The sequence below is a fragment of the Struthio camelus genome, chromosome 20 (genome assembly GCF_040807025.1).
Source record: "Struthio camelus isolate bStrCam1 chromosome 20, bStrCam1.hap1, whole genome shotgun sequence".
Classification (NCBI taxonomy): domain Eukaryota; kingdom Metazoa; phylum Chordata; class Aves; order Struthioniformes; family Struthionidae; genus Struthio; species Struthio camelus.
In genome coordinates this window covers 11,518,543-11,539,499 of record NC_090961.1, presented here as the reverse complement: position 1 = coordinate 11,539,499, position 20,957 = coordinate 11,518,543, and the positions used below count along the sequence as shown (strand labels likewise).

The following is a 20,957-nucleotide window of genomic DNA, read 5'->3' as shown; positions in this document are numbered from 1 at the left end:
GCGGGAGCGAGCGATGGTGGGAGCGGGGCGCTGTCAACGCTGCCTTTGGGCCCGAGTCCTCCGGGAGAGACCGCTTTGAAGCCCTCCCTTGAAAGTGCTGGGCTGGTCTGTACCGATGGATGTCGAAAGAAAAGCCCACCGGCTTGGCGCTGATCCAGCTTGCGGAGTCGGAAAGCAAGATAACCGTCTCCTGTCGAGCAGTCCTCCTCCTGGAGATGATGTAGGGACCGGGCGGCCGAACAGCAGGGCACGGCTTAGCGCGCCTCTGGGCCGCTGCTCGGTGTCTCTCCCCGCGCGCGTGCCCGTCTCCGCAGGAGGCTGGCGGTCTCCTCGATGGGGCCGTTGGTGGCCCCGTGCCCTGGCGCAGCAGGCCCTGCAGCAAGACGGAGGCTGAGGTTCGTTAGGCACGTCAAGCCGTAGCCTCGTTGACAACAACAGCAGGGCAGGACCCTTGGTTGGCACTGACCCGGCTGTGCCTTTTTTGGGCTCCCCGGGAATAGCTGTCAGCTGCCGAGGCCTCCAAAGAAACGTGCCTTTCCCGAGGGGTTCCCGCGCGAGGTCGGGGAGCGGCCGAGCCGGGCTGCGGGAGCGGAGGGGAGCAGAGCAAGCGGTCGGGGTGCCGCGGCCTCTGGGGAAACCTGCCCTGAGCTTGTGGGTGGGCGACTGCTCCCGGGGCTGCCTCCCCGCGCGCCTTGTCCCCGCTTCTGCGCCCTGCGGGTCTAAAGCCCAGCTCGGAGGGGAAACGGAGGCAGGCCTGTACGCCTGCTTCTCGGGATGGAGGGCGTTGAGCTGGGCGATGCTCGCTGGCGGCTGATGGCAGGAGTCCTGGATGCAGGTAAGCTTTAGTGCTAAAGCTCTGCTTTGTCTAGTGCCAGGAGAAGGTGGACCGGCCTCTTCCTGCCTGGTGCACAGGGAAGTCTTGCCAGCATGGCTCCTGCTCCCCAGAAGCACGTCTCGGGGATCTGGGAACGCCGGGACGGCGTCGCAAAGCGCTCCTGGCATAGCCGCAGCAGCGATGCCGGCCTTGGCGGGCCCTCCGCCCTCAGAAGGGAGTCGGAAGCGTTGCCGCGCGAGGAGCCCCGCAGGAACGCGCCTCCCGCCCCAGCCCGGCGGCTGACGGCCGCGGGCTAAAAGCGGTGAGCAACGCGAGCCGAGGTTACCGCGGCTGCGAGCAAATACTGCTGCGGCGTGAGGCCTAGCTCCACCACGCGCGTCAAAAACCACGCAGAAAGCCCGAGGTGAACGCGCGCCCGTGCCTGCAGGTGAGGGCTGCCTCTCGCCCGCCCGTCCCTGAAGGAGGGGGGCCCAAGAGGGCGGGCAGCGCTGCGGGTCGGGCTGGGGGCTGTGTTTCCGCCTGGCTGCGATAGCCTCCTATCTACCAAGCGGGACGTCACGTCCCGGCAGTGCCGATGAAAACCGGCCGGAGGAAGGGGGCGGCGGGGGAGTTGGTTTCTGCCTCCGATGGCTTTTCTGTTCCCGTACGCCGTGCTCCTAGAAACGTGGCGTCCAGGCTTTCCAGCTGCTCCGGCCGTGCCGTTACCCCTCCGATTCTGCTTCCTGCCGCAGCCGAGCCTCCAAGTCGCAGCAGCCGCTCGTTTCCCCCCGCCCGGGAAGAGCCCGAGCCGAGCAGCTTGCGGTACCCACGCGCCCGGCGGCTGCTCCCGCGTCTGGTGCGCCGTCGCGTCGGGGCCCCGGAGCCCGGGGCTCTGAAAGGCGCCTGGGAGGCCACGGTGCTGCCGCGTCTGGCACCCGCCTCGTCCTCGGGTCTGAAGAACCGGCTGGGTCTGAGCGAATGGCTCCAGCGGGGCTCGAAGGAGACTTGGGGCGCCCGCACGCGCGCCGAGCTGGAGCGGGGAAGTCCGGCAAAAGCGTCGAACCTTGGATTGCTCCTTGGGCGTCCAAGAGCCTCTCTGTGCTTCTCCACCCACCCGCCCGCCCGGGCGCTGAAATAAGTGAGGGGTCCGGCGTGGCATCCGCTGCCGCCTGCGTTACACCCGTGGTTGGGTGGGTTTGGGGTCTTTTTTTCCTGTTTTTAGCAGTCTAAGTGGTATGAGAAAGGAGGTGGGTAGGCTCTGAAATAACCTGCGTGTCCAGCTCGCGCGCGGCGCCCGGGGCAGGCTCCTGCCCGCGCTGGGAGGGCGGGAGGCAGCGGGCCCAAGCGAGCCGCTGGCGGGCGCCTGCGCGGGGTCCGTGCCGTCGCCTCGGCAATAACCCGGAGGCCAACGGTTTAACGAAGTCGGGCTTTTTCCGTAAAAGCTCCTGGAAAGGGCCGAGCGGCCCCGCCGCTCTGAAGTGGGGTGAGGCGGGAGCCTTTCGGCAGCCGCCGGGGAGGAGGCTCCTGTGCCCCCCGAGGCGGGCTCCTCCTGGGCCTCCTGCAGGGCGTTTGCTTTTCCCACCCGGCCCGTGCTCGGCTTGGACGCTCGCTCCCCGGCGCCGTTTTTTTCCTGGGTCATCTTTTTGCAAAGGGGAGAACGAAGAGCTGGTTGCGGAGAGGACGGAAGCGCGAGCGGGGTTAAATGTCTCTGGCGGTCGGCGGTGCGGGAGGTCAAGCACACCGGTTGCAGGCAGGACAAAATAGCGCCGCTTGTACCCGCCGCTCTCGGGCGGCGATGTTTCTCTCGAGCCAGAATAAAGGCGTAATTCAGCTCTGCGGAGGACTGCGGCCCCTCTCGCCCTCCCCTGCTGCGGCTCTGGCCTCGTTCAGCTGGAGAAGAGCAGGTCCTTCGTGCGCCTGTACCCACACAGGGCTGTTTTCTTTGGACATCCTGTATCTCAGACCGCGTGCGCACAGCCCTTGCCCTGTGGATGGGTTGTGCATGCAAAGGTAGACTGCTTTTTTTTTCTTCTTGTCCTTAATCCTGTTTATACCTGAGTTGAACCCATGCTGGGAGCTGGTTGTAATTTCCATCTAACCTTGCTTTTGGCAGCACGTTAGCGAGCTATAAAGCAGCAAAGGGAATTTTTGGCTGCTGCACGTACTTCCTCTGCTGGCGAGTTTCTTGCGCAAAGAGCTAAAAGCGGGCAGCTGGGCATCACCTCTTCCCTGGAGTGGTTCTCTGCTGGCCTGGAGCAAGAGCTTCACAGCCCACAGTAGGCAGAGGGTGATGATCCTCTCTTCTAGCCTAATTAAAATAAATTTAATGAACTGACTGAGCAGGCACCGAAAGACTTCATCTCTTGTTCTCTTTGGTGCCCAGGAGTCGCTTTGCAGGCAGGAGGTAGCAGGCCCCGCTCCGAGCCAGCCTCTGGGTAGGTCAGAGCAGATGGGTGCCCAGGGCCAGCGACGGGCCGTAACGACTCGCGGGTGCTGTCTCCTGTCCACGCTGGGTTGCTCCAGATTCAGCCTAGGCAAAACCACGTGGTAGGACCTGCAATTGCCTTGGATCGCAGCAGCTTTCGTGGCACTTCCCGCTTTCTTGCCTCAATAGATCACTGTTAATCCTCAGTGGTTTTTGCAGCCTTGCTGTTCTGTCAGATCCTACCAATTCATCGAAAACGTCACTGAAAGCTGCTGATGCAGAGACTTGTGAGCGGTGGAGCCTTTACCCTCGGGAGCTGCTGGGCCTTCTGGTGTGTTTGCTTCCTCTACACGTACCTCCCGTGTTACCTCAGGGTTTATCTCAGCGGCATGAGCCGTACCTGAGCGCCGGAGGTTGTTCCCGCTTTGTGGCTCTGTGCACGCAAGCCTGCCGTGAGCGAGTTGCTCCTCTGAGCTGGAGCTCGGCGCCTGCTGGGTGCCCTGCTGCCCCGCTGCTCGTGCCGTAGCTCGCCTCCGCTGAAGCGCTCTCCTGTAGCGCGAGAGCTCTCATTTGAGCAAAACTAAGCTGAGTTCAATGCCGAAGTCTCTCTGGCCGGTGTGGCTGGCCTTGCTGTCAGGTTACCGTTCTGGCTGCCTGCTGCTCCCACCGAAGGCGCCGATGTTTGTTACAGGGAGGGTACAAGGAAATATGGGCTCTGACCCTCATTCGCTGCAGTTTGTAATCCCATGTGTTAGCTTAATCCACTGGAGACTGAGCTGGAGTCCTCAAGCTAATGCTGCGATGGCCCTGCGTTGCCTCAGGTGCCCTGGCACGGGCAAAATTAACGCTTCCCATCCGACGCCTCGGATACGGCCTCCTGAGAGCAAGAGCTCTGACCTTCTTGTTTGACTTCTAACATTCAGTTTGCTGGGCTGCAAAGGTAGGCGAGGAGGGACAGGGGAGCGGAGGGGAGAGCAGGGTGCTGACGGACCGCCCGGGCTGCGTCGAGCGCGACGGTTCTCCTGCCCGTAGCTGAGAAACCAGTGCCCTGTAGAGCAGGGGCATCTGCCCGGTCTCTGCCCAAAAGGCACAAACCACAAACCCGTCTTCTACAGCAGAGCCCGTCGGGCTTGAGAGGAGGTCGCCGAGGTGTGTGTGTGCAGCGCTGCTGCCGGTCCAGCCCAGCAGCCTCCCGGGAGCTCCCCTTCCGCGGGGAGAGGGAGGCGCTTGCAGAGAGCTGGAAGTTGATATTGCTATGAGCAAGGGGCAGCGGGACTCGCAGGCACCAGGTACCTTTCCTTACTGGAGGATTTGGCCAGCGCGGTTAATGCATCACTCGCTAAGTAGCCTGAGAGAAATTGCCATATGGCCAGGCCTGCTGTTCCTCAACTACAAGAACCAAAAAATGTGCGCTCCAAAGGCTCGGCTTGTTCCCGCTGCAAAGCAGCAGCGCATCTGCGCGCGGAGCAGGAGGGAGCTGCCTTCTGCTCGGCGGGTACCAGCAGGGAGAGCTGGTGGTCAAGGCAGGAGCCTGGGGTGGAGTGAAGGCCTCCTGGCTCCTGTTGTGGCTACATAGCAAATAACACAATGTTACGCACCCTGCTCTTCGGAGGATGAAGGAAGTGCTACACAGAGTATGTACTGGTTTTTTTTAGCCCTAGTCTAACTGTGGACGCAGCCTGGTGAGGCAGAGATGCAGGTGTGTTACCTTATACTACCGCTACAGCTGTCTGGCTCTGCAGACTCTTGTGTGCTCAGACGTCTGGACTGTCTCTCCCAATGCATCAGAGCATGAGATTTTTTTGGGGTGAGTAATAAGGCCAGACTGAGTCTGTCATGTTTGTGCATCAGTAACCAAGGCATCTCCCTAGCCCATTCTGGCTTCTCTCCAATTTCATGCTCCGCCTGGAGGTCCTGGCTCTGTTTCAGTCACAGTCAGCCTGATCTGTAGCAGAAAGGCTGCTGTGCCGCGTGAATGTGCGTGCCTGTACTTCCATGCATGGAGCTTCAAGATCTTGGATCTGGATTTTGGAAGGAAATGCTGGGGTTGGGTGTGCAAACCTAGGAGGAGACGTTTGGCAGCTGTCTCGCTCTGCTGTGGCACTGGCTCGAACTCGTGGCCCAAGAAGACCTGGCCCTACCTGTATTGTAAGACTTTTTTGCATGGGACAGTGTGACCAAGAGGGCTGCAGAGCAGCCCTGTGAAGCCTGCTGTGACCAGCAGGTAGGGCCTGGCTTCCTGGTTTCTGTGCAGGTGTCTCCTGATCCTAATCCTCAGCCCTGCTTTGGTGTCTTGCCGGGGCAGAGGCTGCCAGAGAATGACGTCCCCCCGCCTTTGGCTGGCTGGCGTTTGGCCCTGTGCCCGTGCAGACGCAGGCGGATGTGGGTAGGTAGCTTCCCTTCCCTGGTGCCCCTGCCTGCCAGCTTAACGGTGGTGGTGTTAGAGGAGTCGTGGTGCTGAAGGGCTGATAAATTCCTCTTGTTTGTCTGCTCTGCCTGGGCAGAAAGTTGGCAGCGTTGGCTGGGGAAGCTGGGCTGGTGAGGGAAGAGCTTAAGCCCTTTCGGCAACTGAACTATGGTGGAGTAATCTCTACTTAGCTCATTTGCTGAACAACATAAATCCTGGCGGCTGGTAATTTCTCCCGTGCACAGTTGTAGCGGTGTCGAGTTTTCCCGTGCCATTGTGCCTCGAGCAGGAGGGTGGTGGGAGCAGAGCGCTGGTTCGCAGCGAACACCCGCAAACCTTCGTGGCTCAAGTCAGGCTCGCCTTTGGGGTGAGAGCGGCGTGCGCAGCGGCGAGGCCGCCTCGGGTGCGTGGTCAACTCAAGCTTTGCCGCGGGGACCCCGTGGGACCGCGAGGAAACCCTCGAATCTCTGTCCCTCCGTGCCCGTGAGAGCAAACGTGCCCCGCTCCTGCAGGACGCCTGAGCGCCCTACCAGCACGCCACGGGCTGGATCCTCCCCGTCGTCCCCCACGTCGGGGAGGCCAAAACACGGGTGCAAGCAAAGAACCCCCTCGTCCCAGGGTGGGATCGAGAGCAGCGGCCAAGCGGTGAAAGGGAGAGTCCTTCTGTTTCCAGACAAACTGTCGCTGGCAGCAAAAGCAAGAGGGGAAGTCTCCAAGGTCATCCTTTGCTCTGCACCCTGAGACGGTCCTGCCACGCTGTTAGCTTGTCTTTGCTGTTCCTCTGAGTGTGTTAGTTTTTGTTTTGTTTTTGTTTGTTGTTTTTTTTTTTTTTCCAGGCAGTGGCAGACTGTCCGGGGCGGCGACTCCTTTCCCTTTAGGAATTTGCGGGGAGGATGTTTGCAGAGGCCGCGCGGGGGCTGATCCCTGCCGCCCGGGCTGTCCTCCTGTCTGCCCGGGCTTTTCCCCCTGCCTGGAGGGAAAGGCTGCCGCAGGTACGTGCCCGCGGCAGGAGCCTGCTAATGCAGCTGCCTGCGCTGCCTGACGGCTCTCGCGGGGTATTTTTAGCTGCGTGTAAACTTCAGGAAAAGCTTTTGTGTCCGAGCACACTGCGGCCTTTGTTCGGGCGGCTGGGAGCGGCGAGGTGACGCTGAGCGAGGCGGTGCTGGCTTGCACAGCCCTTGCCCCTCGCAGCGGGCTGAAGGCGGCTCTCGGGAGCGCTGCAGCTAGGGCTCGTGCTGTCGAGAGACCCCTCCGGCGCGATGCTGAGCTCGTGCTGACCCCCTTCGTGGACTTGCACAGCAGCTTCCTTCAGAAGAGCTCCCGATGCAGGAGCAGCTCGGGAAAGGGCTGCTCCTTCCAGGCAACGATATTTGCACGTTGGAGTGACCATCCCAGGAAACCTTTTCATCTCTGTCTGCTGCCAACAACAGAGTTTCTTTTACAAAGTCAGCTTGGGTGGGGAATTAGCACGTTAAAAGTCCTGAATCTATACTCAAAGCCCTCGGGCCTGGACGACGGGAGCAGTAGGTGGCTTCCCATGGGCTTTGTGTCCTGCTTACTGCTTGCATGAGCCCCGGTTTGGGGACCTCGCCAAGATGCGTGTGCCTAGCAGGACACGTGTTGTCCTGTCCTGCTGCTGGTGTGGTCCTCTAGTCGTTCTGAGGGGACCATCCGGTGCGGGATCCCGCAGTGAGGCGCACGGGACCCTGCAGGCAGCGTGGGGGACGTGCTGCCGGGGTGGCTACGGGGGACAGGTCGCACAGCTTGCAACACACAAGTCCCAGCTTGCGAGGGCCTGGGCCAAGCTGCCTCCTCCCGGGGCCTGGGGCGCGGGCGAGCGCCGCACACCTCCCCTCGCAGCGGGGGAACGTGGCTTTCTGTTGCTGCTGCCCACGCGAGGGGTGCCGGGGTGCCGGGGCGTGCCCAGCCCGTGCCCCGTGCTCGGCCCGCGCTTGCAGGCTGGCGAGGATGGGGAAACTGTGCAGATTTTCCCCATCGTAAGAAAACCAGTCCGTACTCAGAAACGGCAACGCAGCCTTAGGAGCGGAGTTGCCAGCGGGGAAAGTAGTTGCTGCCTCTTAATCGAGCCCCTGCTTGTTGCCATCGCAGCAGAAGGGGGGGACTCTGCTCTGGGCTCTCCGGCTCTGCACCTGCCAAAGGCATCCGACACAGGGCAAAAGCCCCACATGGCTTTGTGATCCCAGGCAAGCCGGATAGGGAGCCTCTGTTGTGTCCCGCCTGCGGAGGCGGGGGCTGGAGGAATTCCTCCCGGAAGAGGCAAGCAGGAGCTGAGGAAAACTGCTCCGTCTGGGGTTACTGCTGAGTATCTGTCCCTGTCCACCCCTGGTAGGGGACACAGGCAGGACCTGGCTTCCTCTGCAGTGTCTGCTGGCTTCTCGCTCTGCCGGGTGCTCTGGACCGTGCCCGTGCTTTCTCAGGAGCTTTCCATTGCTCATCTGTTTTTATTAACCCTTGTCTCAGAACTTGCTCTGGCGCTGAACTCCCACACCCGTTCTGCTTTCCTCACAAGCAGGCTCTTCTTAACGTCGTCTTCTGGCTGCTGAAGACTCCTATGGCTCGAGTTGGTGCTCCCCAGCTGGACCTGCGGCTGAGGGTGCTCCCCTGTCTTGTGCTGCTCCAGACCGTGCAGGGCATGACTGCCCCGCCGGAGACCTCACCGGCTCAAACAGCCTCGGCGCTTGCAGTAATGGCAAGAAATGCAGGCATTGGCGTTCAGCTGGAAGACTGGTCTCCGTGAGGGTTCGGCTGTTCGTTAGCCATGCTAGCAAACGAGGCCACGTGGTGCAGTGTCTGCGTGTGTGGGTAGGACCGAGGTGCTTGGCTTTTCTCGTCCCCTTTCGGCACCCTGCTTGTGAGGTGTGGGCCAATTTCTCCAGCCTGCTATGGCCCCTGGAAAATTCACGGTACCTGGAGGATCTCGGAGCTGCTGTAAAGCTGCTTCCTCCCTCTTTGAAAGAAGGGAGAAGGAGCGTTCTGGGTAGGAGGTCTGAAAACAGGAGCCGCTGCTAATTGCCTGCAGCATTTCTCTGCTTAATGGAGTGGAGAATAGAGCTCACTGCCATTCCCTGGCTTCCTGCTCAGCGCTCGATGCAGGGCTGAGGGTCTGGGCTCTTGTGGCTGTAAGCCAAGCCCTACTGTGTTGCCCAAGCCTGTGTGAGCTGCAACCTTGCAATGGAGGGCATGGCTGCTTCTGCCTGGGGTAGCTCGCCTTGGAGCTCATACCAGTCGGTTAAGAGCAGGAATGGCCTTTTACAGCCGTTGTGGCAGCTCATCGCAGGGAGGAGTTGCAAGAGGGGGATGCAGGCTGGGAGCCAACTGTTATTTCCTAATGCTGGTGCTTAGGCTTGGTCTGAGCTGTTGGGGGTGGTCTACACTGATCTATCGGCAGGTCTGATCCTGTGACCTATGTGAATGCTGGGCTACCAGTGTGGAAACTGCATCAGTGCCATAAGGTCACTTGGTAGCTCAGGTAGCCGACCCGCATCCCACGTGAGTGGCACTGGCCCAGCACGTTGCCTGGAAAGCGCGCTTTCTCGCTCTGTGCCGCGACTGGGGACTCCTCATCTCTTGTACTGTGCGCCTCTAAGGAGCCCTGGTTTTCTGGAGCAGGTTAGTAACTGTGAACATAAAGTACTTGCAGGTGCACTTCCGGCCTGGCTTTCCGATGGTGCACGTGAGCTGGGCTGGAGGAAGCAGGCTCATCGCTGGCTTCAGGCACAGCATCCTGCCCAGGCGTTGGCCTACAGAGCTAGGGCTTGTGATGGCGAACTTGGCTGTGGATTGAGCGCGGGCGCTCCTTGCAAATAACTTCTGCAGCTGGCTCTTCCCTACTGAGGGTAGATGAAACAGCTGTTGGCTTGACAGGGGGACTCCATAGGTGACAGACTGCACGTAAAGTTGAGGTTTAATTGGTCTTTGTTTGACTGAAGTGATTTGTTAGATCTCGCTGCCTGTGCTATAGAAGAGAGACTTTGACCCTGTGGGGTCTGTGGGCTATTTCTGAGGGGCTGGAAAGGCTGCTAAGCACTCTCAGCAGGAGACTGAGGTCTGCTGCCGGGTGTTCGGCTCCTCCAGCTCCACAGGCCGGGCATCCGGAAAGTCTCCAGGTAGTGATGGAAACTCGCTAGCCACAACCCTCTGGGCCTACATCTCCTATCCGGGGAGGTGGAACAAGTCCTATTACTGCAACACAGAGGCTGCAAAGGAAAGTCAAAGTATTTCAGTTTATTGGTTCACTTCCTGAAAATGAGGACACTGGTGTAAGATCAAAGTTGTGAATAGCACCTAATAAAAGGCACAAATCCTTGGAGCAGCAAACAAGCGTTTGGTTAATTGAGTCATTCAAAATAGCTGTAACCAACAAGAGAAGGCACCGGCTGCATCTCAAACTACCCCACGTTTCACTGGAGTGAGACTGTCCCAACAGAGGAACAGGAGAAGCTGTTCCAGACCCCTGTGCCTGTCCTAGCTCTGCAAGGCATCGAGCTCGCTCCTGCCGGGCAGTCTCAAGGCTGGCAGTAAGGGCTTTGCGTGGGTATTGAATTGCTTTATGCCACCACCTTGTGACTAGACTGGGTGTTGCATTTTAGCCTACATAATCTGGTTTGTTTTCGGGGACGGGGAGGGAAATCGCTGGAGGTGTGCTTTAGGTGGGGTGATGGGAATGAACAAACCCTCTTCTCTTTAACGACAACGTGGATGAATAGACATCTCTTATTTTTCTCCTGACTTGCCTGCGTAGGGATATGAGATCGGACGCTTGTCACATTATTTATTCTGCCTGCCTTTATGCTGAAGGTTGGACGTGTGCTCGCTGGGGTGCTCGCAGAGCCCTGCGGCGTGCCTGAGCGAGCAGAAAGGGCAGCATCTCACATAGTGAAGGATGGACTGAATCAAGTACCACCCAGTCCGGCCCCTACCTGGAATCGCCTTGTAAAGGGGGGGGGGGAGGGAAGGTTTACTCTCCTTTCTTTCCCACCTCCCTCTGTCATGCAATCTGCTTAATCGAATGGGGCTCTGTTACTGTTGGCTCTGCGGCGCCGATATTGCTAACAGGCAAGCTGTCTCCTCCGTCTTGCATCAACAAAAGAGCAAGCCAAACTTGGAGTCGTGGTACCTCCAGCAATAAGGCAGATCCTACAAAGAACAACAACTACAGCTTGATTTAATAGGTAGTCAGGTCTCCTCTTAGCACTGCCAGTTTAAGAACAAAGCCTCTTGTGCTTACACATATTTAACAAATATCTGTAGCCCTGTAAATCTTAGTGCTTTTTATCGAAGACAATTTCAGCAGCTGACTGATGTTGCTGGGTCATACTGGGGGCCCAGTTCAGCAGTCGCTGCTGCGCTGGGAGGGAATTTGGGTGGGAAAACTGGAGAACAGATGGGGTCCGGCAGCCTGACCTTGTAGCTGTTGCTTTAGCTGTGCACTGAGTCTTGGCTCTGATCTGCTTCCTTAAGGCCGCTGTTGTAGCGCGCGATACAGTGGAACAAAACCAGCGTTGAGGCTTTAACTACCACCACTACTAGAAAGCTGGGATGCAGCAATGGGCTGGGGAGCCTGCAGCCCTGCCTGAAGCGCTCCGTTTTGTATGCATGAGTTCACTCCTTTGGGTTGCTAGCACAGACCCCTCTCCTAGCTGACCAAATCCAACCTCTTAATGCTCGTTCTTGGCTCTGTGGGGAGAGCAGGGGTCTCCTGTTGAAGAGGGACTTTGGAGGGTGGAAGATGGGACTGGGAGTGAATTCCCAGGTCCGCCTAGGCCTGGAGTGTCAATGCGGATGGAGCTGGGATGGGGAGCGGTGCCTGGGAGCTGCTGGTGTCACAGCCAAGGAACAGAGGGCATGTCGTCAGCATGAATGCTTGCACGCTAATCGCGATCGTGATACAGCCCTTCCCAAGGGGCAGGGAGTCTCATCAGCTCCTGTTGTCTAGGCAGCCGGGATGAGGTGTTGCAGGCCCCTTCTTGGGACCAGGATTTCAAGGGTGGATTTAGGCCTAGGATTTTGCCCTCTGGTCGCAGAGGGGCTTCCTGGTTCCAGCTTCTGAACACTGAGCAGTCTGTGTGGGGCAAACGAAGCTTGGTGCGCAGCCCGGGTTAAGACTATAGGTGTTTCGTGCCCAACAGACCTTCTTACCACCCTCGGACAGTGCGGTACTTTTTCACTTTTCCCTTCACTGGTGCAGCCTACTCGAGGAAAGGTAAATTGCATAGCATCCCTTCTCCAGACTCTGCATCAGTAATCTGGGGCCAGCTACTTGCTCTAAAGCATACCATGGCACTGAGATCCCTTAAAATGTGCTACAAAGCACACCTTATTTCGAGAGTATCCTAACCTGGAACCGCTCATTGGGAATGGAGATTTCTCCTATGCCAAGGAAAGGTGGGTGCCAGCAGATACCATTTTGACTCAAGCACTGCTCGTTGGATCTGGAGGATGATTATGATATTGTCCATTGGGTAAAGGCAGCTGAATGAGTTGTGTGTTGTTCTCCAAGCCGTTGCCTGTCTCTCTAGAAGATCGTGCTCCACGTTTGCCAGTTCAGAGCTGACAACTGGTCCCTCTCACTTGTTACTCTTGTTTCCCGCAGGGGTCCTGACAGCTGGAGAGCACACCTTTCCCTTCCAGTTCCTGCTGCCAGGTACGATGCAGATAACAAACATCCCAAGGCTCTTTCATGCAAGCTTTGGCTTTTCTATCCTCTGAAGCTGGGCATGGACTTGGGCTTTACTGCAAAGGCAGGCTGGTGGCTCTGCTTGGAGACGCTAGAGGGAGTGTAAGGTCAGCCACTGATAGCAAAGAGCTCAGACAAGCGTGAGACCTTTTAGGTGGTGCAAAGCCAGATCTGAGCTGTTGCAAACACCTCTCTAAGCTTGACCCTGGGAACACCGTGGGAGGAGGTCCCAGCCTGTGACTAGCCAGCCCCTCCTGAACCGCGGTGCAGTCAGAGAGAGGGTCTCTGCTCTCACACCCGTGATGTGGAGGATTTTTTCTGTAAGGTTTGCAGTGAGGTCTCCAAGTAAGCCAGGTGTTCGGCTCCAGGTCCTTTTTTGGGAATCCTAGTGCGCTCTCTCTCTAAGGTACTTGCAGAACTCTTCAGGTGAAGAGGAAAAATGTTTCAAGGGGCTATCTATTTCCAGTTCCTGACTCAATCTTATGATGCCTTTTCCTTCTCCCTCTGAAATCCAGCTTCTGCTCCTACATCATTTGAAGGCCCTTTTGGCAAGGTCCTCCATCAGGTGAAAGCTGTGATAGACACACCTCGCTTCTCCAAGGACTACAAGTGTAACAAGATCTTCTACGTTCTCTGCCCACTTAACTTGAATGACATCCCTGATATTGAGGTAAGAGCAAGGATGAGTGTGTTGGGAAATGCTTGGGCTTGAGGCAGGTGTCCTTGTCATATGTGCTATTTGTGGGATAAGTATGCAGTCAGACAGCTTTCTGACCCCGTGCCCTGACTGCGCAAGGGCAGGACAAGGACTCCTGCTCCTCATGTATCCTGCCATGCCATCGTGACTCTTCCATATATCACTTTGGAAGATTTATGTGAGTTTCTGGCATACAAAGAGAGGCATCTGCTAGCAGCGCCAGCTACGTGTGGAGACCTGGGTTTGGGGAATGTGCTCTGAAGGGAAGAGAGGCTAATAGAAGAGCAAAACTGGGGCTGTGGAGTAGTGAGGCCTGTCACCTGTGGCAATGCTGTTATTGGTTTTGTGGCTTCTTAGATCAAATATTCCCGCTTGCTCGTTTTGAATCTCTGACTGTTCTCCTGGAGGCTCTCCGGCTCCCTTGAGCCAACATCTTTGTCTCTCTGTTCTCCTGCAGCAGCCCAACACTATGTCAGTCACAAAGAAGTTCAACTACAAGCTTGTGAAAAGTGGCAACGTTATCTTGACTGCCACCTCAGATCTCAAAGGGTACATCGTGGGGCAAGCAATCCAGCTTCGCACGGATATAGAGAACAAATCAGGCCGGGACACTGGGGCTGTGGTGGCCAGTCTGCTCCAGGTAAGCGTCCGTAAGGGCAATTTATAGCCTGTGCTGGTACTCCTCTCAAGCCGATATGAAAACGGCGCAGTGCTAACCACAGTGCACATCTCTGCTGCGTGTGTGTGGGAGGCAGTAGCGAGGAGTCCAGAGCTCTGGCTGACTCTATTTCCTCTACCTTCCTGGAGAAAGAGACAGTAGGACTTGTCACGCTTACACCATCTCAGTGTATCATACAATTGTAGGTTATCCTGCCCTGTAATATGTACATTAGGTTTGTACTTGTGCTTGTATGACAGAGCTATCTGGTGGTTTTGTGTCCTGCCTCATGTTTGTGTGAGATACTAGATGTCTGCAAACCTTCTGCTAGCTGCTCTCTCTCTTGTCTGTACAGAAAGTGGCTTATAAATCCAAGCGCTGGATTTATGACTTGAGGACCATTGCAGAGGTGGAAGGCTCAGGAGTGAAAGCCTGGAAACATGCAGAATGGAGGGAGCAGATTCTTGTTCCGGCATTGCCCCAGTCCATTCTGCAGGGCTGTAGTCTCATACATATTGACTACTACATCCAAGTGAGTACCTTCATGCACCTGGGGGAAGTGGCGCTCCAGTGGGCCGCGCTGCAGCAGTGGGGTCTGCCTTGGAGAGCCTGTGGCGTGCAGCATATGGGGGGAGATGCTGCTTTGATGAGGAGCTCAGTGGGACCAGTTTCCCCAGGTTGATGCCGATGGCTGAGGCTGTCCTTGGGCTTGTGTTGAGCTCTGTCCCTGAGCTCGGTAGCTTTGTGGCGCGGATGGCCCTTGTATCAGGTGAACCTGGCTGTGTCCGCTGCAGTGTATAATGAAGAGGATGCCACTGTTTCTCTTTCTCCTCCAGGTTTCTCTGAAGTCGCCGGAGGTTTCAGTTACTCTCCCCATTTACATCGGTAACATTGCTGTGAACAGGGTCCCTCTGAGCCCCTCCCAGTCAGTCCTGCACATACCGTCTGCAGTGGTACCCAGTGCCCCCCCGGAGGAGGAGGAGGCTGCCAGCGGTTATCACCCGATGGACAATGTTTCGATCCCCACCAAAAGCCATTCCCAGCAGCAGCCGTTTAGCTATGCCCCGGGACTGAGCTTCCAGGAAATAAGGCTGGACTCGGAGCAGACAGGCTCCCCAAACCATCCCACGCTCTGCCTGTCAACGGGAGCCACTGTCCCTTATTATGCTGAGGGGAACGTGGTGCCTGTTTCCACAGCCAGCTCGCTCATTTTGCCTCCAGAGTACAGCACGTGGGGCTACCCATACGGTGAGCAGTCCTCTCCTGAGATCTAAAAACTCTGGTGGTGTGGTAGTAAATGTCTCCTAGGAGCAAAGTACTTGCTGCAAACTGAGTTGGAATATAGGGATGTTAGCTTGCCAGGGGACTGAAGTCGGAGGGGAACACGTGATCGCTCTGTCTGCCTTAGCTTCAGGCAGAGTTCCCCTCTTACAGCTGTAAATGCCGACTGTCCGTTCCCACTTCTAAACCCATGCTGCCTTGGGCTTGTCCTGAGAGGATCTCCCTGTTCTGAAATGAGCTTTCAGCCTCCCACTGATAAAAGAACTTCTTGGCTTGTGGTGAGGTTGGCGGGAGCAGAGCCAGGAAAATGATGTAACTGAAATCTTGTGTCTGACTTGGAGTGGGCCTGAATTTAGTCTGAAGACACAAGTTGTGGGGGTGGAAGCTAAGAGACTGTCCAGGACAGAAGAGCTTGGGGAAATCCCAGCCCACTGGATTCCTGGAGCAGTATTTGTCACAGGTGGCTGCAGGGGCAGGGGGACAGGGACCGGGGGTGGACACTGGTGGTGTGGCTCAGTCCTACTTGAAAAAAACGATCTGTTAGCACAGGGGTAACGCAGTGTTAACGCAGATGTGTCACTACACCCCTGGCTTGTGCCCCCTGGCACACGGAGCACAGGTCCTCTGTGATCTGGAGGTGGTAGCATGCATGATGATGCTCGTAAAAGAAGGAGACAAACAGAAAAAGGACTTTGTGGTGCTGATTATAACCACTGTAAAGATGAGGACAGGGATGGGACTGGCTGGCTCAAATCCTATGCACGCATGCATGAACCCATTTACTTCAGCAGGGTTGGCTAGGTCCTGATGGTCCCTAGCAGGAGCTGAAGGGGAAGGAGTACCTGCATGCATGCGTCACATGTGTGTGGGTTAGCAGCTTGCTTCACCTGGCACTGAGTTAGGTAGTATTGAGTTAGGTAGTCTAGGGTGAAGGGAACTTTGCAGACGCCCACTATAACTGCTCTTATTCTTTATTTTCCCTGCAGAGGCACCTCCATCCTATGAACAGAGCTGCAGCAGTGCCAACTCCAGCATCAGCAATGGCAACTAGCCTCCCCTGCTTCGAGTCCCGTTGGTGCCGCCCACGCCCAGGCACCATGGGTCACCTGCCGGCTGCAAAGTCTGGTACAGCACAAGGCGTCTTTTTATCTCTGTGGCTGCTTGGCAGGGTACATGGTGCATCCCTGCATCCCAACTTGGGCTTTTTAAGTCTCTTTCTTGGGAGGGGAAAAAAAAAAAAAAAACCAAAAAGGGCAGCCAGAGCAGCCTGTGTGTGTGCGTAGGAGAGGTCTGGGAAACCGAACTGCCTCCTTCTGCTGCACAGAGTGCTGCAGGACTGGTTTTGCCCCAGGGATGCCCTGTGCAGCAGCCTGTGTTTAAAGTACTGTAGTCAACACTAACTGCTTTACTATCAAAGCACCTGCGATGCCTTATTTGAAATGCTCCTGACTTGGCATGTCTCCACCGTAGGCGAAGGCTGGGCTGTGTGGACTTTCTCTTCTCTTTTGTGGGCCACATACTCTCCAGAAATGTTTTTGACAGCCTCCTCCCTTGTCCTTGTATGTCTTAAGGGTAGCTGGAACAGGAGGTTTCTTGGAGTAAGCAGGTTTGGAAGGTGAGGGACTTTTAAAACGCCAAAAGCACAAGCCCTTGATAAAGCTGTGTAGTGGGGTGAGTGACTGGCAGCCTTCAGTCCTCTAGCAGTGGGCTGGACCGCTGCCTGCATGCCGTGAATGGAGAACAGGCTCTGGGGCAGGGAGCTTGCTGGGGTACTTGCTAGCAACCCAAGAGGCCCTGATGTGCTGTGGAAGGGGAGCCCAATGTTGTTAGCGTGGGTATCACGCTAACAGCGTGGGTATCACGCTAATCGTCAGCCTGCTTCTGGCCTTCTCCGGCAAGAGCAACTTCCCAGAAGCCCTGCAGGAGGCTGTGGCCTGCTGGTCTCCATCCTTGCTTGCCGCTGGACCAGCAGCGCACAGGATAAACAGTGCTAGTTATTTTGCAGGGGTGGGAGGACCAGATCGCCGATGTCCCATCTCCCACACCTGCGCCGATGTCGCCCTCTCCCTCCCAGCTGCCACTGCCTTAGACAGGCCAGAATTATGTGACAATCAAGCTACAAAAGTCAATCTGATGCTACCTCTGAATCTGCCCAGCGACCCTGTCTGTGGAAGCCCTTTCCTCTGAGGTGACCCTCCTTCAAGGCTCAGCCTGGTGTCTCTTGCAGGAGCGGTCCACAGTGCCAAGGAGGTGCCTGAGGGGCCCTTGGCCTGGGGACCGTTCTCTCCGCGAGGCGGTACTGGTTTCCTGCTTGTCCCCTGAGCCGTTTCTTGAGCCCCAGCAGGATGTGAAAATGAGTGAGAGGGAACACAAACTGCTATGCCTCATTTGCAGCCTCTGCTGGACCTGGCAGGTCAGGGGAAGAAGCTGGTGTATTTAAAACAACATTCTTCTTTTATGCTTTTTCTCTCGTTGTTTAGCTTTTTAGTATTGACTGCCCAACATGAGGAAACCACAAACCAGGTACTCAGAGCTATAGGCAGTCAGCCAAGACTGAAATTGTGGACTGCAGAGCTTTGGCACCTCTGAAAATTGGTCTCCATGCTGCCTCGTGCTGGGCAGGCAATAGCTGGCAAACCTGTTACGAGCACTACAGCCTCTGCCTCTGTGTTTTAGCCTGCCGCTGCACACCCCTGGCAGGCAACTGGGGACAGCCCTGCTTTGCACCCTTTCTTTGCAAATGCTTTCTTTTTTTAGTGTTGAACTGCTTTAAGGATAGCGTAGAGGAGGTGCTGTTCTGAGCAGTGCTGGCACAACGTGCACCTATGTGGATAGAATGATTGTCATTGTCCATTTATATATATATATATATATATGAGAGATGAAGTTTTGTTTTTAATGATTGAATTCATAAATACAAATTTTAATGCTGTATTTAATAAATTATTCTAAGAGAAACGTTGTGCTCTTTCATCCATTCCTGATACTTACCCATGTGCCTGTTCATGCCAAATCCAGGAATGCACCTTGCTGATTTCTTAAAAAAATTAAGGAAATTTTTTGCTCTCACTGAGAAGATGGTGATTTCTGCCAAGACAGCTCTGGGAAACAAGCATTGTAGTACGGCCTGCCTGACTGCAATGCTGCGCCCTTCGTTCCAGGTGACCGGAGGGAGTTTGGCACCACGTGGGCTCAGCTCTGGAGAGAGTACTCGCTGGACTGCAGCATGCTGCTTCCCTGGCCCTGTGTCGAGAAGCTATGGCTTGTCCAAGTGGCCTCTTACTCAGTGCTCTCTGCAGTCTTAATTCAAGCCAGAAAGGAAAAGGTGGACTGGTCGGGAGGAAGGAGGATGGAGATGGGATAGCCAAGGTCTGGCTGGAAAGGCTGGAGCCCACCAGCCCGTTGCTCTCTCCTAGGAGCTGTGCTCCTAAAGAGCCATTTGGAAGAGACTTAGTAAAAAGGGACGAAGGCTCCTCCCAAAACGCACAGAATTTGGTGATACCATGTCAGAAGTGTGTAGTTGTGCAAGGGTGTGCTCTAGGTGCTGCCACTGCACGTAGTCTGAGGCTTGATCTGTACGTCAGGCGTAAGGGTCCTCCTTCGCCCTCTGCTCAACTAGTTCTTCTGCCCAGCTTTTATTATATAGGACTGACCCCCTGGCTAGGTGGTTTGTGCCTGCCATGAAAAATATTCTTGATATGCAGGGGGTCAAAGGCAAATGCTTGTTCCTTCCTAAAGGTGCGTCTCTGCCCATGCTCTTCCTCTTCCTCCCAGTTAGCTGAACCTGTTTTGCCTGGCTCAGCACGTAGGCCCTGTGCCCTTCCTTGTTCTCTGCAGTTAGTCCGTAGTTGTGCTGGTTCTCTTGTTAAACCAACAGGACGGACCCCTTTTTCCTCATTCAGTGCTACCTGTGCTTTCCCCTTTCAGGATGCGTTTTTGTCTGCAGTCTGCATTCTTCCTTTCAGGTCCAAACCCAAATCGCTTTCACACCACTGCGAAAGTTCCTCTGAGCTCTCAATGGTTTTGGGTATGGCAGGTTTGGGCTAGAGCCTCCTGACCCAGCTTGGGGTCAGAGAGAGGCAGCCTGTGCTGGGGCTGTGGGTTCCCAGTTCCTTGTGCTACGCTGCTTGTGGCGTGTTCAGCCCATGCACCCATGTTCCTGGGCTGGAAAACTTGAATGCTTTTTGGCTACTGTGGCTCAAGGCAGTGGGGGATGCCCTTCTAGTTCCCAAGCCAGTGTTCATCCTCCTAGTTTGACCGTTGGAGTTGGGAATGCCCATCTGTGTTGGAGACTCCGGAAAGGAAAGACCTGCCATATCCTACACAGCCCTCTGTGTTGTGCCCTGCATTTCTGCAATGCTCCAGTGCATTTGAGCTTGTTCACTCAAATTATTTTTGCTAGCAAACTGGCACTTCAGCACCTTTTGCTTTACGTGGCGTCCCCTCTGCAAAGCAAGGAGCAAATAAGCATGCAGCTCCTCGCGAGTGTCCATCTCCACAGGTGGCTGTGGAGGGAGTGGGAAGGAGCGGAGGGGTCTGAGTGCCTCTGCTGCAGAAGTGGGTACCTCTCACACTCATCACAAGTACCCGTTGCTACTCCAGTCAAGTCACCTTGTCAGCCTGGAGGAAAGTGGTAAAACTGGAACTTACTGTCTTGCTGTTGGGTGACCTGCCATCAGGGCTCTCTGACACAGCATCTAGGTGCTAGCTTAGTAGGAACTGCAGAGTCAGAGCTGCTAAACCTAGCAGTTTAGCTTCTTCCGGATGCTAGGGCTGGGTGTGCAGAGGTCCTGCAGGGGAGAGGCCTTTCTGAGTCCTGCTGGCTGGCTCTGGCCAGGATGCAGGAGGGGATCATCCTGTCTAAATTTGTCTCTCAACAATCTCACTACTGTGCAAGATGATAGAAATATTTGCAAAGTGCTGTGATTCTCAATGTTCCTGTCCCAGTCTTGCTCCCTGTGCCTGTTCCCCAGTGCTGCAACAGTGAACTATGCACTAGTGAAGTATTTCAGCCTTTGGCGAAACAGCCTTCCTTATGTTTCATGGACCCTGTAGAAAAGGTCCATGACTGCAGGATGAAAGACACCCATCTAAATAGTCAGCCTCTTCTTAAGTCTTCTTAAAGCTGTGACCCCAGGATGCTATGGTAGCGAGGCCTGCAGGGTAGATGACTACTTCAAGTGAGCATTATGGGGCCAAAAAAAAAAAAACCTATGTTCCCTTCTGGAAAGGGTGAGTGGACTGTCCCTTCCTTCTCTGCCTTGCTGCTATCTCTCTTCTTTGCAGCCTCTCTGATTTCAACCTTTTTAAGTTACGGGGAGCTCTTTTAGGCCCCCTGGTCAGTCTTATCTCCTCTTTCTGAACTCTGTAATAAAGAGGAAGACAGACTGGCCTCTGAACCCAGCTCTGGGTAGAAAACTTCAGTGCATAGGAGTTCATTTAAATTCTTGGCTCAAATTTTTAAGCAATTGTTTTTGGGTGTTTGTCTGAAATGGGGAGGGGAAGTGGCGGGGCGTGAGTGAAGCTTGTGAGATAATTGTTTCCAAACTCAGCATTCAATGGAAAATACCAAAAATATCTTCTGTCCTTTTTTCTGCTGCTGCTTTTTTGTCTTTTGTGTTTTTTGTTCTTGTCCTGCTCTCCACATGTGCAGCCTCCATATTTCAATGTTAATTGTGTTCCCCTAAACACTGCTTTGGCACCTGCCGTTTCGCCGCGTGCATGAGCTGGGGAAAGGGCAGGAGGCGCGGGACGAGGCGGCTTCTCGGCCCCCGCGCTGCTGTCGTCCCTCCTGATCGAGTTAGTTTTTTGCTCGCTTCCCCCTGCGTCTCAGCGCTGCTTTGCTTCTTCCCGTTGTCTGTTCACGCTGCAGCCTCTCTCGGGACAACTAGTTCCCCTGCTGAGGTTTTGATTTCATCGGAAGCCATTAGGACGACAGGGTACGCTCCGATAATCTGAGCTCAAGCGGAGCGAGAGCA

The 20,957-nt window shown here is 55.7% G+C and overlaps 1 protein-coding gene across 1 annotated transcript in view; it reads left to right on the top strand.

The window, feature by feature from the left end:
- ARRDC1 (arrestin domain containing 1) overlaps positions 1-17,937 on the top strand; it is a 40,710-nt gene extending 22,773 nt beyond the window's left edge. Inside the window, exons 3-8 of the mRNA XM_068914845.1 lie at positions 12,260-12,310; positions 12,859-13,013; positions 13,498-13,680; positions 14,054-14,230; positions 14,535-14,946; positions 15,966-17,937. Coding sequence (XP_068770946.1) covers positions 12,260-12,310; positions 12,859-13,013; positions 13,498-13,680; positions 14,054-14,230; positions 14,535-14,946; positions 15,966-16,030 — 1,043 coding nt within the window. The 3' untranslated portion in view covers positions 16,031-17,937. The remainder of the gene's footprint in view (positions 1-12,259; positions 12,311-12,858; positions 13,014-13,497; positions 13,681-14,053; positions 14,231-14,534; positions 14,947-15,965) is intronic.
- Positions 17,938-20,957: the final 3,020 nt, after the last annotated feature.